The sequence below is a fragment of the Pimephales promelas genome, chromosome 3 (assembly GCF_988280905.1).
Source record: "Pimephales promelas chromosome 3, fPimPro1.hap1.1, whole genome shotgun sequence".
Lineage (NCBI taxonomy): Eukaryota > Metazoa > Chordata > Actinopteri > Cypriniformes > Leuciscidae > Pimephales > Pimephales promelas.
This window is the reverse complement of record NC_142771.1, coordinates 25363916-25387318: the sequence shown is the minus strand read 5'-3', so window position 1 is coordinate 25387318 and position 23403 is coordinate 25363916. Positions and strand designations below refer to the sequence as shown.

The 23403-nt window shown below is 37.0% G+C and overlaps 2 protein-coding genes across 2 annotated transcripts in view; one reads left to right on the top strand and one right to left on the bottom strand.

Moving 5' to 3' along the window:
• Window positions 1–7183: 7183 nt before the first annotated feature.
• Window positions 7184–7916, bottom strand: hspb9 (heat shock protein, alpha-crystallin-related, 9). The gene has a single exon (XM_039687252.2). The coding sequence runs from the start codon at window positions 7882–7884 to the stop codon at window positions 7237–7239; it is 648 nt and encodes a 215-aa protein (XP_039543186.2). The 5' UTR covers window positions 7885–7916; the 3' UTR covers window positions 7184–7236.
• Window positions 7917–18753: 10837 nt separating this feature from the next.
• rarab (retinoic acid receptor, alpha b) overlaps window positions 18754–23403 on the top strand; it is a 137680-nt gene continuing 133030 nt past the window's right edge. The window contains exon 1 of the mRNA XM_039686062.2: window positions 18754–18889. The gene's annotated coding sequence lies outside the window, so the exon portion shown is untranslated. The remainder of the gene's footprint in view (window positions 18890–23403) is intronic.

Below are 23403 nucleotides of genomic sequence, written 5' to 3'. Positions count from 1 at the left end.
ACTGCTTCAGACTGTCACGGACCCTCATAAAAACTAAACTGCAAAATGATCTAATTCAAACCAACATGACTCTTCACCACAGCTGATTGCCCTAATTATGTTTTTCCCCTTGCAAAATGTGAAACACTCCAGGGGGGGATCAGAACAATTTACTATAGCCTTCAACTGATGTCGCCATTATTTTTTGATGTTTGGGTCAATGATTCAATGAAATAATAAATTAAAAAAAGTATCCTCTTAGCATCACCCTTTCAGTTGTCCAAGCTAGTGGCTGTTGTAACATCCAATATGTTTTTAGAGTCATAAATAGGTAACACTTTATTTTACTGTGTAATTATTACATAACAAGTAGTTACTATAGTAATAACAGTCAATTATTCATAATTACCTGCTCCCTGACATGATCGATCTTAGAAGTGAGGAGGGTCATAAAGTCTTTACTGTTTTGCTGCTTGGAAACTTCTGGACTTGAAGCTTTATTTTTCGTTAGTTTAGCAACTGTTTCAAATAAATACCTAGGGTTTTGTTTATTTTCTTCTAATAGGGTTGAAAAATAAGCAGCAGTTTTTAAGGCCTATCTGTAAGCAGTCAAGCTCTCCTTCCATTAAATGCGAAACACCACTAATTTCTTCCAGGTTCGCTCCATTTTTCAGGCTGCTCTCTTAAGGGCCTGAGTGTGCTTGTTGTACCACGGCATTGGACTATTTTCTTTAATCCTCTTTAAGCGCAATGGAGCAACTGTGTCTAGTGCGGGAAAAGAGAGAGTTAAAAGTTTCTGTCACAATATCGAGTTCTTCTAACGTACTTAGGATGCTGAGATGATGAAACTTATCAGGAAGTTTTTTAGTAAAGCAATCTTTAGTGGCAGAAGTGATAGGTCTAATTTGTAACACAGAGTCTGTTTTGCTGCCTTGGCTAAATTAAGTTTACACGAAATGATCTGAGATGTCATCGCTCTGCTACGGAATTTCAACAGCATCAACATTGATTCCATATTAGATCTAGAGAAAGATTATGACAATGAGTAGGTCCTGACCAGTGTTGTGCAAGTTACTTCCAAACTGTAATACATTAGGTATTACTTGTTACTGTTATTTAAAAGTAATTCATTACCTTACAATATTACTGTCCCAGAATTGTAATGCGTTACATTACTCATGTATTACTTTTGAGTTACTTTCACCAAAATAACTAAGTAGAACTTAACTTTTGGGCTGTAACGATATGCAATATGAAACCGAAATCACGATTTGCCACATCCACGAACCTACAGAATCGCGACACACCTCTTCCAACTCCCAGCGTTATTCTCCTTACCGTCCAGATCCAATGCTGCCTTATCTTTAAATAGGCTATTAATTAATTATTTGAAGTTAACATTATAAAATACGTAGACCTACACCACAAAACTAGTTGAGGATAAATTATTTAAAATTGGGGAAGTCCAGCAATATGGACATGACATTTGCAGTCAAAACTTGAAATAAAAATTCTCAGAAAATACATGTATTGAAACGTATCTAAGGACTCCAGACATTAGACAAATATCAGTCTATGTTTTATTTTTAATATTAGGGAAAAGACACACATTCATGCGTGACAAAAAAATAGGAGGCAAAATAATTTTTTTTTAATTCTGTTAATTACACTGCGCAAATCGGATGAGGAAGGGTTGGCTCTCCAGTCTCCATAGAACTTAAAATATTCATTTTATTTTAGTTTTCGTGTTCGCATTTATGAGGAAAAAACAATGTTACAGACGCGACCGCTCTGAACTGGCACTAAAAGACTGCTTTAAAAATCACATAGTCTGTTGCCTTTAAGAAGTAAAAGCAGACAATACACTGTAATACAACTGTAATGCAAGCCTCACTGAACATGTAACGAGTAAAATATTACTGAAAATTGATTAGTAATGCCTTACACTACTGCGTTACAGCAAAAAGTAATATGTTACTGTAATGTATTACTTTTGTAATGCGTTACTCCCAACACTGGTCCTGACATGTGTCGTCTCGTGCCAATAGAGCTAAGAATATCTTAAAACCAAACGGTTACATTACAAAGTTTTTAACTTTGACATCAATTGTTAAGCTGATGCAATATTGAAAAGTCTTTTAAAGAGAAAAAAACTGTTGTGAAAATTTAACATTACATAGGGAAAATAAAATACATTAACATTACATTTACATTTATTCGTTTAGCTGACACTTTTATCCAAAGCGACTTACAATTGCTATATATGTCAGAGGTCGCACGCCTCTGGAGCAACTAGGTTAAGTGTCTTGCTCAGGGACACATTGATGTCTCGCAGTGGATTTGAACCCAGGTCTCTCATACCAAAGACATGTGTCTTATCCACAGCGCCACCACCACCCCATTAGACTACATTGCAATATACAACCCATTATCCATCTCTCACAGCCTCATTGTCACTTTCGAAAACGTAGTGTCTACCCTGGTTAAGGACTATTGAGTATTGATCTTAAACTTTAGTAACCTGTTTTTATTTTATTATAAAATCAATTAAATCCAGGAAATTGATTCCATCATGAGTCACGAGTCAATGTTTTTAACAGTGTATAGTCTTGGGAGAATTAGCGCACTGAAAGCTTTCTACATTACTTCTGCCTATATCACTTCTGCTTGGTAAAAGCATGCTGCATTCAAAGTAAACAAAGGTTCAGTCTACCTGAGGAAATCAGACAGATCCTAAAAGAATAAAGACACTTTCTAAAGATGACAGTACAATGGGGGCAAATTAACCTGCCTGAAGCGGTTCAGTTGTTCTGATGTGCCAGAACAAATTCTCTAGCTGAACACCTTCAATGCCAGAGCCTCCCGTCTGGCCTGTAGTCACTGAGCGGAAAGTGCATTACAAAAATTGCTAACTGCCACTATAGAACAGATAGCAATAACACCCTTAAATTGTGCTCCAAAAATTACAATATACTTACCCTTGTATGACTTTCCTTCAACTGCAGATAAAAAAGATAATTTCAATCTTTCAATACAACATAAAGGATTCAAAATAGCATATTTTGAAATGTTATTTTTTGGGCAAACTATCCCTTTAATTTCAAACTTAAAAACATAAGCTGCATACATGCTAATTTGGATTTGGTTGTAGAAGGTGCATCATGAATCTTGTAGTCGCATATTCCAATATAACTGGCTGTTTGCTCACAGGTGGTCAAGGAACAAAAAACTCAAATTACAAATCAGCACTCTTTTTTTCACTGAGCAACTGAGCAACTAATTTGTCCCTTCAAAGCGTTAGCCATGGATCACGGGAACCTGGATTCAACAGCTGGTGTACCAATGCTCACAGGGGTTAAACAGTCTGGGCTGAAATGTCAGATCTTCACACCATCAAGAAGAAATGACTGAGAGAGGGAAAGAAAGCATGTTTTGAAAAAGATTGATGCCAAGGCACAGGGGAGCAGATGACGGCAGCTGCCTAGGGAACAGGTCTTCTCTCCCAGTGGCATTGAATTGCCCAGCAAGACAGTGGACTATCATTAGTGCTAGGTGGAAATGGGATCAATATTTACTCGCTGGTGTGGGTCTACACAGGTTGTCTCCTTATCTAAGTGATTGCCCACAAGGTTTGCTTGTCACTCTTTGAGTCATATATTGTGCTGGAGGCCAAACAAGACCATTAAAGTTTGTGAAGAGGACTGGACAGAGATGTGTGCCAGCTGAAAGCACCCATTAAAAAGTTGTATTTTAGTGTGCAGCGAATGTTGGCAGCCCCTATCAATGATATCCGTGATATTGTTAACATAATTAAAAGACGTAACATCATAAATACGTTATTTGGAAGCAAATGTTACCAAATATATTCTAAATAAATCTAAAGACTTCAATTTTAAATACTTGATGTATTTAATATTTTTGATATTTAATCATTGCATGTTTCAATATATATTGACTATATATCAAACTTATAAAGTGACAAAGTTTCATGACTCAATTAGATTGCATGCACTTTTTTCACTCTGAACTTGTCAGTGGAAATCCATTTCCACTTTGCCCGGTCGAAGGCAATTTTGACCTATTTTATCCTCTTGCCAAAAATCTGGTAAACGCAGTGATCAGTCTCAGGTAATAGCAGGTGTTGAGAAAGGACTAGAGAAATTGCCTTTATTTTGCAACTCTCTTTCTCTCTCAGTCGAGACATTATTTCTCATTAATGGGTGCCAGATCAAAAATCTCTGTTGCTGACATTTAAATTAGTCAGGACATTTGTGTTTTCCCTTGTGCGTTTCCTCCATCTTGTTGCCTGAGGTTGCACACATCAAATATTAACCGCTGTGTTTTGTACTTGCACTGAAGCCACAACAAATGGTGTCCCTCTGGCTGTAAATGTCAGAGAAACCTTTACAGGCTCTTATTTAGCTCCTCCTGGGAACTGAATGTAATGGCATCATTTGGCCTCTTCATATCATGATTTTCTGGTGTCAAATTCCCCTGCTGTCCATTTCAAGAATACCTTTTATAGCCAGCTAACTGTTTCATCCGGAAGCTTTTCATCTCTTGAACTTTCTGCTCTCCGGCATCTTAACAGGATTAAGGAATGGTCAATAGATCTTGGATGCCCCACATTCTTCATTTCAAAGAAAATGTCCTGTGTCAAGTATAATGAGAAGGAATAAATTACAAACTATAATTGCAATGTCATGCTATGTTGTGATAAGGTTACCTTTGACCGCCATAATGGCTGGTGGTCATTATGGTGGTCAAATGATGATTAAGTTAACCACCAGCCACCATAATAACCTTCTAATATATCACCATACATGAATGATAAAACAAACTTAAAGACAAAATCGGTCCTCCCGTTTTTTTTTTGTTTTTTGTTTTTTCCATTTTCACTGCGCTGTGACAAGGCTTTCAAAAATACAGCGGTCAAATTAAACACAAACAAACACACACACACACAAAAACAACAACAACAAAAAACAGTTCTCTGTGCTGCATTTTTAATATTTTATGTAAACATCAAAGTACTTTTCAAGGAAAGTCTGTTCACTTGGCGGGCATTCAAGGCCATGTCCACTCGCAGCTAGATGGATGTTTTGCACTAATACAGTCCAGTTAGTTAGTTCACCCCAAAAAATTATGTTATCATTTATTCACCTTCGTTCACCCTCGTTCATTGACATCTGAGAGATTTCTTTCGGTCCACAGACGGCTACGCAACTACCTTGACGCTTCAAAAAGTAAATATATTGTAAAACTAATCAATATGAATTGAGCAGTTTAGTCCAAATTTTTGTGAAGAGACTTTATCGCTTTAATGAACAGATTTAAGCTTTTATAAACATTAATCAGCGAGCATAAACAGAAGCTCAACCAAAAAGGCTTGACATGCAAGAACAAACGACCTTATTGGTTCTTGCAGAACCTCAAACATGCTGCGTAACACGAGAATGAACCTCAGTCGGTTTTTGGACATCAAGCGAAAATGCTTGAGAAAACTCCCACGATTACATCAGAAAGATCTTCAAGATCTTCATTTGTGTTCCGGAGATAATCTTAAAGTCTTAAAGTGTTTGGAACGACATGAGAGTGAGTAGCCTAATTAATGACAAAGTTATCCCTTTAAATATTGTTCAAAGGCGACAATCATCAAAAAAGTTAATTAAACAGAAGTCGGGGCAGGACATAAATCGTGCGTCATTTGTTGGAAACATTTGAGTAGAGGAGCAGATAATGACGATTTAGGCTATAGATTATTTTATTTATTTTTTTAAATCTGTAGCTTTCAATTCTACTTTTTGGCTGCTTCTATTTAAAGACTGTGCTTATATTTCCTTTCTTTTCTTTTTTTTCTTTTTCCTTTCTTTTCCTCATTCATTACTACATATTCAACGTGTTTTGTTAAAAGCGCACTGACCCAGTCAATTCAGCAGGTTATCACTTAGGTTAGGCAAGAAATATCACAAAGAAAAAAAAAAACAACAACACTGGATCCCTTCACGAAGGAGCCTTCCACAAGGCAGTTGGCCTTGCTGGTCACTTCAAGGAACTTGGAAGTAATTTGTTCATTTATGGTCATGTGACCCAGTCCATACATTCATGTTACAGCTAGATGGCGGGAGAGTTCGAGTTACAAACAGAGCAATTAAAGTTGTTTTGTTTGTGATATATTTCACACTTTTTCGTCTTGTTAAGTTGATATAAGTTTCATAGGTAAGAAATATGTTAGGTAATGCAGGGTCCAAAGATAAGATGACAAGATTTTTAAATTGAGAGCTGCGAAACACTCACACACAGATATATAACGCATATTTTAAAAACTTTTTTAAAATGTATTTTTATTTGTAACAGTTATGTTAACTAACAGCAATAAGACATTTCTGTCGTAAGAACAGCAATTCAGCTGAAGGACACCGTGCTGCGTTGTCATGGGAACCTCCCAGGTGAAAATAATGTGGACATTTGTCTTTCGTTGCTCCCTTCACCAAGTGCATTCCAAACAGGTACATGATGGCACGCAAGTGTCCTGCTCACTCCAAGGGCTCTGCCCTTCGAAGGGAGTATGACATAGGGATGCTCACTTCCGTTTGGAATGCCCAAATTATTGGAATGTTCATGGGATGGAAAAATCTCAGTCGTGTGTCTATAGCGCTATAGCGCCATCATTTGTATGGCAAGGCTAATTGTAGCCTAAAACCTACTTAATACTGCTATGAAACTTGTTTTCTACTTGCATTACATTCTTTTTTCCAAACATATTTCTTTTCAAATTTAATTTAAGTAACTTTAAATCTGATTTAGAAATTGTGTGGATCTTGATCACACACTTAATGGAAGTTGCTATATTTTCTCAGTTTATGCATATCCTAAGTTTAGTCGCCTAGTAGATAGCCTAGTTAGAGAAATACTAAACTGATTTACATAATACTACAAATCATCACTGCATGGCCAAAACATTAGTTTAAAAATTGAGATTTATTCTAAAAACAATTCTGCTTTTCTCGTTTTGAAGTGATCATAAAGAATATCAATGAAACAATAAAACTGAAAATGAGTAAATTACAGTAGCACTCCAGATTGACAATAATATTAGTGCCTATAAATCGTAAAGGGAATTTCAAAAGCTTAATGAGTCATATCTGAAGAAAATGTGAAGCAGTTTGTGCATGAAGTCATTTACCAATTAATACCTTTATTAAAAAAAAAACTTTAAAAACAATTGTACAAAGCATATGACATCAGATCAGTCCTCTAGTTTGATTTCTCAGCCTCATCTTCAATTTTGTTTGTGCTGTCCTTGTTGATGGGGAAATTCAAGGATGTTCTGAAGCGGATGGGAATGACACGCTCCTCTGATGACTCATCTTTGAATTCTGGTGATTCAATATGCAGAAGTCCATCTTCTCCAACGGAGCAGGTCAAGGAGGTTGGATCCAGGTGATCAGGAAGCTGCACAGCTTGAACAAATTCTTGTGGCTGGGGTTCAGCGACATGAGAGGTGCTGAGAGGTGATGAGGAAGCGTCTTTCTCTGCCGGCTTGCTGGCCATCACCTCCAGCCTCCTTCCAGATACGGTCACAGTGACATCTTCTGGAGAGAAGCCTTGAGTGTCCAGAGTGAGAGACACGTCTCGCCGTTTGCTCTGCTCTGTGTTGGTGCTAAAGAGCCTGGAGAAGGCAGACGACCTCTGACCCTTTAGACTCTGGAAGAACTCTTCACCGAGTTCATTCAGCAAGCCGTCTCTGACTTCATTCCTCAGGTTCTGCATTATTTGGGCTCTACGCTGGAGGAAATCCTCTCTGAAGCTGGAAAGAGCCGTTTGTCTTCTGAGCCTGGGCCACAAAAAGTAGGAGTTTGCAAAGAAAGGGTCGTCCATGAAGAGGCTCTCGGCAGAAGACATTTCTCTCGCCTGTTGGTCTGGAAGGTGTTGTCTTGAGTGCTCTCAGGAGAATGATCTGCTTGCCTCAGGTCCCTCCAGTTTATATAGTTCTACAGGCGTCTAGAACCTCCCACCGTTGGGTCTTTTTACACCATTGAGGTCATGAATAAGAATTCAAAGCTACAAGTAAACAGAACATTCAAGATGTTCTGAAGGCTATAATAAGCTTACAGTTGCAATTTGATTTGTGTGTTGGTGTCACTTTTACTGCCCCGCAGGCTTCATTGGCTCTGCTGCCCAAGTTGGGATTGCCCAATGACTCCTTAGTCATACACAGAGAGTGAAGTCACTTGCTAATTTTACACTCTCTCTCTGTGTGTGTGTTCTCTCTATACTGCTGCTTACTGTGTTCATGATGTCATTTCCTAAACAAATGTATATTGTAAAAATTACACTGTAAAAAATATTTTCAAGATTTGTTATCACAACATATTTTCTTTTTTCAAATCAACTTTATAATAATTTATTTAGTTGAGATAACTTATTATTTTGAGTTTCTGATTTTTAAATTAATCTCCTTCATTGTATTAACTCACTTTTTCCAGTTCAATCAACTTAAAATTTTAAGGCAAACCAGGTTAATTACTTTTTTTAAGTTAAACCAACAATATTTTTTACAGTGTAGTAATCACAACATTTTTTCTTTTGTCAAATCAACTTAAATAATTTATTTAGTTCAGATGACATATCATTTTGAGTTTCTGATGATTAAATTAATCTCCTTCATTGGTCCCACTTTATATTAAGTGGCTTTAAGTACTATGTACTTACATTAAAAAATAAGTACAATGTACTTATTGTGCTCATGTTGTTTTGTAAATCACTTTTGGTGCTATTGAGGTGTGATATGGGTAAGGTTAGGGACAGGTGTGGTGGTATGGGTAGGTTTAAGGGTAGGTTTAAGTGTAAGGGATGGGTCAGCTGTGTAATTACAGTTGTAACTACATAAATTAATTACGGCTGTAACTACATGCTGGTATTTTTAAAATATAAGTACAATGTAAAAACATGTATGTACACAATAAGTACATTGTATCAAATTATTAATTTCAATGTAAGTACATGGTACTTAAAGCCACTTAATATAAAGTGGGACCCCTTCATTGTATTAACTCACTTTTTCCAGTTCAATGAACTTACATTTTAAAGGCAACCAGGTTACTTACTTTTTTGAATTAAACCAACAATATATTATTTTACAGTGTACAAGAAATTTATAAGAAAGAAGATATAAGGGCATAATATAAGAAAGAATCTTAAAACTTTTATTTTTCATAAACACAATATATGACCTACAAAATATGCAAAGATCAAACCCTGCATGTTTTAGTCAATTTCATTTTTTAATGATTTTATAATAAACTTGGCCACAATTGTTTATTTTCTTTTGAATATCAGTATTTGAATAGGATTGTAAGTTGACGTACATTTTTTTGATTCCTCTAAAAGATAATAATTTTGTCCCATACTCAAATAGTTTGTGACACCATTACAAAAATAATGGCCCTCGTTTGTCTTCTCCATATATGAGTCAAGTGTCCCCCTCACATTCCTCACGAATGAAGAGTTACCCTGTGTGCTCATACAAAAGGTATTCCGCTGAGCACAGGACAGACGCTTCCTAAACATCCAGAAGGAAGAGAAGATAGTTTTGCCATGATCACACATCTATAATTAACACAGAGATGACACAGTTCAAACTTATGTCACATCATTTATTTGCAACCACAGACATAAAATACATAAAATACCATTTAACCATAAAGTTTAAATCAGTTTAAAACAAACTATATATATATATATATATATATATATATATATAACAAATAAAACATCAACAGTTAAAATATAATTTTAAACATGGCTGTTTGTTTTTTACTTACACAACTGATATAATTAGCAGGATAATTACCTGATAATTAATAAATGCTTAACACGTTGTTCTCTCTTATTTGTAGTTACACAAAAGTACCCTTGAACTCGATATTTCAATATATCAAACCCAGTCTTTTCCCATTTCATTTTCTTTTTCTCCCATCACAAACTACAAAAATATTGACTGAATGAATATCCTGTACGATATTTGCTAGTTTGGGTATTAACTCTCAACCCCAAATCTGAACCCCAATCTGATTTTGGACTGGCACAAAAATGTTCTAAAATCTAAATGTCATGGGTCATATTGTTTTTTCTTTTTCAGTTTGCTAGGCTGCAACCACAAATGTATGGTTGAGGAATAATAATTTAAAAATGCAAAATTGAAAACTCATATTTGTTGATAATTTATTGTGAATATTGGGTCAAAGCATTTTTTTTATGGTGGTCACAGTGTTTGCCTACTATTCTACTATAATAGTAGTATTGACTAGCTATAAAATGTTCCATAGCCTACATTTTAATCTAAAAAACGGTTTCAAAAATCCTGAAATGTTCCTACACAAACTGCTTGATATTTTGTTATGTTATGTTTAGATGATTAAATATATATTGCGAAATTACAGGACGTGGTAAGTTGCAAAAAAAACAAAAAACAAAACATTAGGTGGCGCTGTTAGCTTAGCATGTAAGCATCACCCCATTTCAAGCCTGCACACTTCTAAGTGCTGTGCAGCTGTCGGCCTGTAGTAGGCGTTTGAGGATCGTCTTTTATTTCTTGCATCCAATCGAGAAATCGCTGTAAAGTTATTTTTAAAAAAGCACATTCAAGATCATACATCCATATATGTTTGAGTAAAATGAATCATGAAGTCCTCAAGTAAAGTTTTGTATATGCACATAAGACAGAAGCAACCATTAGCCAACATTCAATCAAGCACATTAAAATACATTTTGTAAATATCAGAGCTTAAAACTCAGACCTATCAGACAAAGATCATATGGGCCTTCCACCGTTCCTGTGAAAACTTTGCTTTTAGTATGTCCCAGCAGGGGAGGTTTTTCCCTCTGTTGACATCAGAGCGAGAGAGGAAATCTATTAGTCTGACAGCTCTCCCAAAAAGCCTGGCCGCAGCTTCTCCCCTGAGACCTTCCAACTGATGCCTTGTAGGAGGAGGGGAGTGTAGTGATGGGGAGAGAAGAGGAGAGAGATATAGACCGAAGCGGAAGTGAAGGCGGCCCTGTGTGTGTGTGAATTGGGTGAATTAGGCTATAATTAGCTTTGAAGATTAACTTTTGAATTAGCTTTTTTCCCTGAACATGTTCAGATTATAGACACCGAACTGAAACAAGACAGCAAGTGTTTCATCTTGACAGTCACTGTAATGGTGCTGAGACAATGAACTAATGCAGCTCATTGTAAGGCAAGGTCAGAACTGTGGGGAATTAGCGCTTAACCTTCAGGGCCTACTAGCAAGGGCTTACAGATACTAAGAGAGCAGAAAGAGACAAGCGAGGGAGCCTGAGAGGGACATTTTTTTGTCATTTACAGCAATAGATGAAATATGACTGAGGCAGTAACGCTGTCTGTATGTACACATAAGTCATATGTCACACTGCACTGTTAGTACTAGCATACAAAGCAGGTAGCATCAACCCACTGTGTCAAAAATACACTTGAGTATGATGGCAATGCTGGATGATTATGAACAAAATGAACAATCGTTTTCATTGATTGAATTGATTGAATTCTTTATTGTCATTGTACAAGGTACAACGAAATTAGATGACATTCCTCTCAGTGCTTTACAATGAATAGAATAGAATAAATAAAAAATTAAATTAAAAGCATTGGATATATATCAATATGGTGTCCAACCTTTCTATTTACCCCATTGAAAGTTTGGTTTGGTTTGTTATAAACATCCGAGATGCAGTTGTGACACTGCATACTTATAAATAATTATCCAGAATTATAGCCACGTTGATAACGTTTGTAAGAAACCAAACCGTCTGTAAATCCGTCAAGATTTCAACGAGATAAGAGTATTTGTGTTTGTGCTGATCACTCATCAGGTACCACAGAGCCCGCCAGAAAGCTTGCCTGTGACAAGATGGCCGACAGTGACGACGAGACTCTGCCGTAAGACATCTAGCCTTTATTATGGATACACAGAGATTTCAGAAGTGTTACCTTTCACTGTGAAGATCTAAACATTTAGGCATGCAGGAAATTGCCATGGAAGAGCAGATTCTTTGCAGAATGTTGCTGATTTCAGCAACAATATCTATATGTTTTTAAGTTATAAGCAGCACAACAAACCGAGACGTGTTTTGAATGAGACAGGAAGAGAGAGGGGTGAAGGCAGGAGCAATGGGTTCGAGAGTAAGGGCAGAGCGGTGAGCGTTCTGAGATGAGACTGCGGTGACTGCCATTCTCACACATTTCACTTCCTCTCGTGGCCAGCCTTGTCACGCAAACCTCACTCTCGGCTCATGAGATAAGACAGTCAGCTCTTTTTCGTGAAGACCTTCTCAGTTTTTCACTGGGCTTTGAAGTTCAACCGTTTGTTGTGTGAACCAGCTCTGATCAGAAACAGCTGCATGTAATTCATCCTATATCTGTATACTTAAACTTTTTGGCCTACAATTCATTTTTTCCTAAACATTTTCACAGCATGTTTTCATTTTTTTTTTCTGCCTTTTTTGTCTTTGAATCTGACTCATAATCGGGCACGCTATGCTGGTACTGGTGGGGGTGCAACAAGAAAACAAAAAAGGAAACCTTTTTGGTAGCACTGTGTGATTATGTGAATAAAATTTAATTTAAAAAAAATACCAGACAAAATGTTATGCAACAAAACTGTATATTCTCTCCCATTACACTAACCCCGCCCATAAACCTATACCATCACAGAAAACCTTCTACATTTTTACATTTTCAAAAAAAATGTATTGCTGTTTCCTCATGGGGACCAAAAAAGTTCCCACAAGGACAAGGATTTTGGACATTGTGGGGACATTTTGTCCCCATAATGTGGGGTTTACCAGGGCACACCCACACACACCCACACACACACAGAGAGTAACATCTGGTCTGGTGGCTGTAGATACAGGTCCATTAGCTGAGTGGTCTCCAATAAACGAGCAGTTGCTCAGATCTCAAGATTTCAAGAATTCCTGCCTTGACCTGAGAACAGCTGCAGTCTAGCACAGATCCTGTACATCTTACACTCTTAGAAATATAGAAGGCATTCAGCGCACCAGCCGAGACACTCCTAGATCCTGAAATAATTGTGTGCATGTAAATGCATATTATTGAGAGAGTCAAGAGAGCAGAAAAAAAAAAGAAAGATTGACAGACGAATAGATGAGAAGAGCCGTTCTTGGAGTCAAACAGGAGAGTGAAAAGAGGTTTTTTTGGTCAATAGCAGTGTCGGGGAAGCCACTATCATTTCTCTATCATTTGAATCTTCCTAGTGAAATGCATTGTGGGAGCATTACTTCTGGTCCAATTGATGGCTAGTTTGCGGGGAATATAAAACCCATAATGCTATAGATTTGGGCTCACTTCCCTTGATTGATATAGCTTGCCAAGCTAAAAGTTACTTAAATTAAGCTACAGTCAAGTATACTGAGAAAGTAGTTTCTACCAAAAAAAGAAAAAAGTAACTACTTTGAAGTAACTTAAAATAGTTACATTTTAACTTCTGATGTTTGGTAAATAGACCTAGGTTCATAATGATAAAAAATGTGCAATTGATAAATAGCTAGATGTTGATTTAGTGATATGCTTTATGTGCTTTAAAAAATTACATTTAAAGTAACTTTACGTATAAAAAGTGAAGATTATTGAAGCCTGTTTATATTTTTCATAACCCATTCTGAAAGCCAGTCAGAGTTCAGAGGTGTATTCATGCCAACAGTTTCTCATGACCTTGAGTATACTGACGTTCTCATTAAGACTGAAACTTCAATGCCTGCCACTTCCTGTCTCAGTACGTATATCCTGTATTTTCACATCATGACCCTGAGTTACCACACCTAAGTGGGTGGCAGATTAACTTTAGTAATGCGCTCTCATGCCGACTTTCGTTTTGTTGATGTTTACCTTCTAAGCGAGTGTCCCAGGTACTTTCTTGTTATCATTCAGCCCTTACTATCAAAAATTTCATCTTTCGATTGAGCACTAAGAAAATTATTCAAATTCAAAAACAACCTCTGTTTGTGCACTAGTGTGTGTACAAGTAAAATAAACCATAACATCATTAAATTAAACTCCCAACAAAATCACATCGTCCCTTTCAAACAGAGTTTTTTTTACCTCTTAGACATTGTTCATTGCTTTTAAAGTCTTTTCATTTTCAAGGTCTATATCTGAGCACATGCTAGCAGTCAATATGTACCTGTAGTGTAGGATTCAGGCAAGCTGAAGCAGCTCATTGATGCCAGAACATCAAAGAGATGCAAAAACATTCTTCAGGTTAAATAGGGAAATCTCAACATATAACTTTTCTAATTGAATGCTAGCCTAACAATCTACCCATCTACCCCCCAATCCTGTTTGCAACCTTTCTCCCCCCCCCCCCCCCCCCATACTTCCTGTTGTGATGGCTAGACTCCATTGGCAGATTTACAACTGTGGGGTCAAAGTTTTACAGCAGCCTCATATAAATCTTGTTCCACCCTCTCCCCATGTGCCCCTCTCTCTTCCTCACAGTCACAGTGCCCAACCCCCAGCGCTTTCATGTGTCTCTGTGCCGGTGAGAGCACAGAAAGAGAGAGGCACACAGTACCGCTGCTATTTATTATACTAGGTAGCTTTAACTCTTGCAATATTTCTGAAATGTACAGTAACTAATCTGTAAGATCTTAATTTTATCATTCAGGAGGGAAGCGTAGGATCATTTTAACACTCAATAAAATGTATTTATTTTCATAATTTTATGAAATAATGGTAACACTTTATTTTGATGGTCTCTTTTGAGCATTCTGTTGACTAACTGAGCAAATATGTCAACTCTCATTGATTAGACTCTCTGCTTAATATCTGCTAACTCTTTATTGTGATGCTCCTCCAACAGACATTTTTATGACTATAAGTAACTTTGCAACTATGTCAATTTATTCTAACCCTGCGGTCTACCACTACACTACTGAGAGTTTGTTAATATGCAGGTGCAACATACTTAACAGAATGTTTTAAAGTGGACCAAAATAAAGTGAAACCGAAATGATTCATTAAAAGAACACTCTTTAGCTTATTCACTGTATCCCAGTTAGATAAATCCTTAAATACCCTTTTCATTTCTGTGCGTGCTGTAACTCTGTTTGACGCACCCACCACTAGCCTAGCTTAGCACAATCCTAATACTGTAAGTGACAAAATAACACAAATATTTTCCTATTTACATGTTGTGATTTGTATAGTCACATAGTGTACAAATAACAAGGTCATATGCAACACAGCCATCTTTAGGAACTATTTTCTCAGAAGGCAGCACTGCTACTTGGGCGGAGTGATAACCGCAGCACCTGAGACGCACCGTAGCAGTGCTTCACCTTCTGAGAATATAGTTCCCAATATTTATATTTCTTCTTTGTGTGAAGGGCCCTGACGGCTAATTTGTTTTAAGTAATTAAAAAAAGAAATTCGTTTCATGTCCATTTGTAAATAAAAATAAAATCAAAATAGGACAAAATACACTGTTTTATGCCTTTTATTCATGCATATTTTAAAGTTATAAATTAAAGAAATGTTGACCTGTTTTTATAGGATGTTGAATAGTTTGTTTGTTTTGTGAAGTAATAGGGGAATTAAGTTGTGCGTTATACAACACTTAATGTATTTAAAAACAATTGTTTAAAGCTTATGCAGTTGATAAATAATTAACATTTATTTCAGCTGGCATTTTACATATTTCCCAGATATAGTGAATACAAAGATTCATGGAACTACTGTAAAAAAAATACAGTTATTTACTGTAATCAGAGAATACAGTACAAATCTGTAAATTAAATTACAGAATTATACTGTAAGAAATACAGTAACTGGCTGGCAACCCTGCTGCCAGTATTTTACTGTAAAATTTACAGGAAATTTTTTACAGTGTGGTTATAAGATATCTGTGTCTCAAATTACCTTGTTATGTACACTCCGTGACTATACAAATCACAACATGTAAATAAGGAATTTTTTGCGTTATGTTGTCTCTTATTGGGATTATGCAAGCTGTAGCCATTTACATCCAGTCTTTATGCTATAAGCTAGGCTAGCTAGAAAAAGATATGAAATGGACTTATCTAACTCTGGGGGATACAGTGAATAAGCTAAAGTCCAAAAAAGTCAGAGTGTTCCTTTAATAACGTTTCATCAACTCATGAATTGGTTTGCAAAACCCCAGTTTGGGAAACATTTAAGATTCAAATGATAGGAAATCCCTGCTAATGTGTCACTATACCACTCCATTGAAATCTTTTTCTGACAGGCTTAGTGCAGCAAAAATATTTGTTGTTGCAGACACAATCACTATGCAGAGCAAATGTCACACTCAGCTTTATGTCATCAGCAACTAAAAATATTTCATATAGCCCACATATTTCACTAGCCCACTTTAAATCTCCATTCATGTTACTCTGTTACAAAGCAGCCTGAGCCAGTACAGGAGACTAAGCCACAAACCCCTCTTCCCTTTTCATGCCGTGCTCACATGCGCTCACTGAGCACAAATCCAAAGCAGATGCAGCGTGATCTCTCACACATGCACGCTGACACACAGACTCACACCGCATGTAGGATCGATAAGGTGTATTGATTGTGTCTGGTGCTGACAGGCTCTGCTGCAACTCTGCCTGCTCTGATCAATTCAGATCTGCACTGGGATGGCTTGAGGTTAATTATATTTATCGAAGCGAACTACTCAAGGGTGTGTGTTTTGGTGTGTGTATGTTGAAACTCATAGGCTTAGACAACCCAATATCAGTTTGAAGGGGAGGTTGGGGTTTATTTGAGTTATTTCGTATGTATCTCTGAGCTCAGATGGTGTATAAGCGCAGGTGCAGTATTTCTCGGCAGGAGTGTGGATTTGACTATATTTGATTATTGTCTGTTTCCATTTCATTGAGCTATGGCATGAAGGTTATTTTCATTATAGTTTTTAGTAGTTAAAACACGTGTTGATGTTTAGTTCCTCATACAGTTGCGCTGTACTGTATGTCGTGTGACATGTTCATAATAGTGGTCATTTTTTATGCATTTTATCTGCATCTGCATTTATCTGATAAATGACAACTTTTTTGCATCTGCATTTGCATTTATATGATAAATGACAACTTTTCCAGCTGTAGATCTCTCGTGAGATCTACAGCTGGAGTTTTAGATATTTTTTTTCTATTTACAATTTTAAAGGGAGCATTTAACTGATCAAAAGTGACAGTTAAGACATTTAAAATGTTACAAAAGATGAATTAAAATAAATGCTGTTCTTTTGTTCTTTCTATTCATCAAAGAATGCGGACTAAAAATGTATCACTGTTTCCACCAAGCAGCACAACTGTTTTCAACGTTGATAATAACATAATGATTCTTGAGCATATTAGAATGATTTCTGAAGGATCGATCATGTGACACTCAAGACTGTAATAATGATGCTTTGATGGAATGTCTTACATTTTAACGAAATAGAAAATACTTAAAATAAAATATAAAAATATTACATCAGGGAAGGAAGGAGAGGCGAAGTTCTATTTGCAGCATTTTATTAAACAAGCACACAAACATAATCCAAACAGGGATGAAGACGACAATAATTCAAACAGGAGACAGAAACGCAACAGCTTCACAAACACACATAAAGACAACAACGGACAGAAAAACAACTGAAACAATGATATTTACACAGGATAACAAGGCACAGGTGAGAGTCAATCACCAACCAACAAGGCAGCTAGGAAACAAATAAAACAAGAAAAACAAAAAATACACTTCATAATTAAAGTCTTAAAACACAAAACACAGGGGTTATCATCGATGACTTACTTGCTGTATTTTTGATCAAATAAATGTGAGCAAAAAAGATTTCTTTCAAAGTCATAAAAAATAGTACTCACCCTATACTTTTGAATGATAGTGTGTGATATTGTTTCAATGTGAAAATGAACTCGTTTTACTGTGTTCAGATTAGCTGTCTTTGTTGTTTTCCTTTGTTTTCCTGCTAATGTAGACCTCATGTAGAAAATTATAGCTTTGAGGCTAAGCTACATGCTAGCACCTTAACACTGACAAATGTCACTTTTAGCATATATACACATATAATTTGCAGTCTTTTTATTTGAGAAAATTGTAAAATATTGATGATTCATCCAGTTTTTTGTCCAATCAAATGCTCCTTGTGATAATCATGATACCACCTTCAAGCATCTAGCAGTAGCAAATCATGATGTCACTTATGCCTATCTATATACAGAGGTGTCAATGTCACCAAAACTCCCCGATTCAACAGGAAGTACATCAACACAGGAAATAAAGACGTGATTACAACAAGTCTTCAAGACACATTTGCGTCTCTTGAGACACAGTGCTAATGCTTAATGCACATGTTTAATGTTCATTATAGCTCTGACAGAGCTACATTGTGTACATCATTCAACTTGTTAGTACAGAAATCTGAAACCATGGGTCAGATTCATCCTTTTATTGAAACAAAGACTTTTTGTGGGCATAGATATTTGTGCTCCTATAGAATGGCCTGAGGTGACCCCGGTTTCACTTCTCATTTGAGAGGGTGTTGATGGTAGTGTTCGGGCACCAAATAAACAACAGCAAGAGGAACAGGAAGCCCTTGGTAAGGAGCATTGCGTGAGAGACAGTGAGAAGTGGGTTGAGGTTTTGAGCGTATTTGTGTGTACGTGTGCGCTTGTGTTCTTCAGTTTAGTTTTGCGGTGGCATGTTCTGGCAGGTGAATGTTACCCAGTGACCTGCCTCTTCATATCGAGTCGGTCGTGTTATGCTTTTTTAGATCTGTGAAATCTGCATTTGTAATGTGGATTTATGAATCTTTGCGAAGACTTAACAGTGTCACTCCCTCTTCAGGTAAGAAGAAATCAGATCAAATCTCAAATAAATATTACAGTAGTGACTGTGGTGCTTGTAGGTGCTGTGTTATTTTAAGAAAAGTCTGGAGTGTTACAGTTTAGATACATTTTCAGGAGCTTTGAGGGATGTATGTTTTGCGAGGGGCTCCTGCTCGCGAGGGCCGAGTGCCCAATGCCTGCTCACTGTAATGTGAAGCGACAGCTAGCCTTCACGCACCAGTGGGCTCCGTGTCCTAAAATGGACACAGGAGGACTCTTTCAGGAAAAGGAAAAAGAGTAGATGCAGGACTATGCGAGAACATCTTACAGTAATATAGAAAGTGAAAGACCTTAAAAAACAGATTTGTTTATTTTAGGCCAAAATGGTTCCATATCTGAAAAATAAGATTTTTTTTTTGCAACATACCCAGATAGAAAACACTAATGAAGTCGAGTGAATTAAGACAACAGGAGAAAACGAGAGTGAAAGCGGCATGTACACAGAATACACCTCACCTCCCACACTTGGAGGTGCCCACCATATGGCCTTACTATGGTACAGGTATGTGTGGTACTACCACAGTACAAGTACAAAGAGCAGTATTAGCATGTTAGATGTCCATGGTAACATGTTGAAAAGCCAATCCTGTATCTCAAATAGTAGAGCACGGGTTCGATTATACATATACCTTGAATGCAAGTTTGCTTTTAAATAACAAACAACGTGGTATTACTGTAGTACCATTTTTTTAGGATATTTTATTACTGCACTCTTAAAAAAATGATGGGTTAATTTAACCCAATTTTGGGTCAAATATGGACAAACTCAAACATTGGGTCAAAATTTTAATTTAAAAATGCAACCCAATGGCTGGGTTTGTCCATTTTTGACCCAAAATTGGGTTAAAACAACCCAGCATTTTTTAGAGTCTGTTATGTTATCGCTGTCATGTACTAATATTTGTTAATTTGCCATCATCTGAACCTACGTACACCAAAAACTGCACAGTGATCTCTCTCTGTGCTGTAATTGAGGCAGAAAAAGTCCTTGTTCTCTGCTTCTTCTCTAAGGCTCAATGATGTGATCAATATCCAATTAAACAAAACAGATCAGCAGATTATCCATGTCACATGGTACAAGCATGAAAAACAAGAACATCTGTTTGACATGTTCTGCATGTTTGTGAAGCGCATCAGTTGTTAATATGTAAAGAAAACCAGTGACAGAAATTAGCAGAGGGTAAATAAAATATTCGCCATGTTGAGTCCACTTCCCTTAACTTGCTGTCTTTTAACGAGCATCCATTTCCACCTAATTAGTGCCCAGGATTTTAATTGCAGTTTACAGAGTTGTTTGGTTTTATTGAGCTTGTGAATGTGTGTTTGTGTATAAGCAGAGAGGCCTTGTTACGCTCCAATTGGACAATGTAGCTTCTTTTTTGGGCCTGTTGTAGCTGGTGATTGAATTGACGTGTCTCTATGAAAAATAAACAAGGGGAGGTTTGGTTTTTATGAGAGTTGACAAAAAAAGTTATGAATATGAATCAGAGAAGTAATGACAATGCATTGATTTAGTACATGAATGTGGGTCAGTAGATGTTCAAAGGGCACATGATGAAGACAAGGTAGGAAGTGGTAAGTGAGGTGAATAATTCATCTGCCTGTCTTCCATGTGTGCCCTGTCTGCACTTTCATCACCCTCATTATCCCTGTCATCACTGAGCTCTGTCCTCTCCACAGGCTCATGGTGCCATTCACTCACTGCCTCAGAGCCTAATGTGGATATATTTCAACAGATTAGTTTCCCTGAGAAGAGAGGATGGATTGAGAGCTTGTGTCCGTCAAACATACAGTGCAGCCTTGCTGGAAACATTTAGAAAAACTTTGATCATGACAAAAAAAATGAATATACTTTTATATGCTATAGATAAGATAGATAGTTTGTTTGTTTAGATGGATGGATGGATGGATAGGTAGATAGGTGACAGAACACCTGCATGTGACCTCCGTCTACAGTTTTCAGGGCTATCATGGTTGTCAACAACTGCACGTGCATTTAGGATGACCAACACAGTCTCATGAAAGTGCATATCTATACCACAAATGTCATTTCTTGTGGCATTTTTATGCCAAAAAATGTTTTTGTGTGCATATGCTATGCACTGAAAACCCCTTGGGTAGGTGTAGGGGGGAGGGGAGTTTGTGCGTATAATACGCCATAAAGTGCGTTTCATATGCACGCGGAAAACGCATACCATATACATGCAAAAACTACCTTTGGCATTTAAATGGCATGAAAAATGACATTTGTGCAATAGATGCGAACTTTCATGAGATGGGGCTCGGATGACAGAGTTTACGACAGTAGTAGAGGACAATACTGTTTCCCAACTTTAGGGGGACTCCGAGAGTAAAAGTTACCTGGTGTTACTTTATGTAAAATAGAATACACTTATTTTATGTTTTTACTGTTTTTTTTAAACTACATGGATACCAACCCAAGCCCAAACTTTTGTGTTCATGCAGGTTCAGAGGGGGACCATGCGTACTGTCAGTCCATATATATACGAATATATATATATTCTTGCTCTTGATGATCCCCATACCCAACCCCCCTCCATAACATGAAACCCAACTGCCCTGCTTCTTGCTCTTCTTGATATAATGTAGTAGAAGTAATTCAACTTGTCCCATCTTATGGCAGTACCTTGGACCTACATTAAGTCTTTTTTTCCCTTTACTTTTCCCCCACTCACTTAGTACTGTCTATTGTTATCAGTCTGCCTAATGGGCTTCTTTCCCTGGCTTTGTTCTGGCAGGCGAATGAGTGCAGAAGGGGAGGGAGGTGGAGGGTTGGTGAGAGAAAGGGCGACCGAGTTCATTTCTTTAAAGGATATCAGTCATTTCGATATGATCGCCCTCCCAAGCAGCAGATTCACAAACACGAGACTTCCTCTCTCTGAACCTAGGCATGCACCATACTTGAGCTCTACTCACACATTAAGGGTGTTGATACTCCAATAAAACAACTTTAGACATGTTTGAAAGCTAATAAACTGCACAAATAGTCTAATAAAAGAGGAATAATTATTATCATGAAACTCAATAACAACATTGTGCTGTTATAACTGTTAACTATTACGATGACTCAACATGCATTAGTCTGTATTCTTCTAAGTCTGTATGCCTTGGAAGAATAGGCCTAATTTTAATATTTGACTCTACTTTTTTGAATAAGCAAGTCGGACTATACACTCATAAAAGTTCTTGTTTTGACGCGGTTCATTTTATTCAGATAATTCAATTTGATTTAATACCATCTGGTTTGTTGTTCAAGCACGATTGTTTACATTAACTTGACTTGAAGGAACATTTCAGTCAAGTAATAATCAAAGTTCAATCAAGTTCAATTAGGGTGAATATTTATATTATGTTATTAAAGAGAGCTGACAAAGATTTAAAAGAGCCCATTAACAAATATGACATTCTATATCACACTACAGACAGATAGACAGATGATAGATAGATACATGTAGATAGATAGATAGATAGATAGATAGATAGATAGATAGATAGATAGATAGATAGATAGATAGATAGATAGATAGATAGATAGATAGATAGATAGATAGATAGATAGATAGATAGATAGATAGACGGATAGATGGATAGATAGATAGACGGATAGACGGATAGATGGATAGATAGATAGATAGATAGATAGATAGATAGATAGACGGATAGATGGATAGATAGATAGACGGATAGACGGATAGATGGATAGATGGATGATCTCCGGCGGTTGGCGAGCAAAATAGAGGAGATATAAAAGCACAATAACACATCCACTTAAAACAAAGGTAAACCTGACTGCTCTGCTTATAGATGCTAAAGGGTTAAGCCCGTTCATTGCCTGCATCTGGGAGTCATTTAAAACATTCCACAAGGCTTACCACATGTTTTCAGACAGGCTAAACCCCATGAAGCAGATTTTGCTGTCCAGGGCTGGAAGTTTTCAAAGAGTGCTTTTGAGAAAATTAAACTGTTAGCTTTTTGAAGGCTCGAGATGAGATGGTGCGAGGGTGGCAGAAAAGACTATCCTTGCCTGCCTTTTCATACCCATGCGTGTGTGGATCAGTCCTCTTTGAAGCGGTGGGATGCTAAATGGCGCTAGTTCTTTCCCACCCTCTGATAGGATCTTCACAGGCTTGCGTTCCCAGCTCATTTCCTCTGGTCAAGTCTTGTGATCCGTCAAAACACAAAAGGGTTTTAGGTGTTCGCTCTAGATGCAATACAAAGGCCATGCAATTTAAACCATAGGCAATTAAAAAATGATACAAAATGACACGTTCACTCAACCCAAGTAGCCCTTGTATTTCATTCGGGTGTGGTAAGGGAAACCTAATCACTTATTTTCATGATTCTTATACTGTATGTTAAACAGATTTAGACAGAAATATTAGCCATCAGACTAGGGCTTCCATTGTGCAGATCATTTCAATGTAACTCTTATCAGTTGTATGAAGGCTGTTC

Excerpts from the sequence above, each read along its gene's own strand:
- hspb9 (XM_039687252.2), bottom strand. The coding sequence starts at position 7,884 with ATGTCTTCTGCCGAGAGCCTCTTCATGGACGACCCTTTCTTTGCAAAC.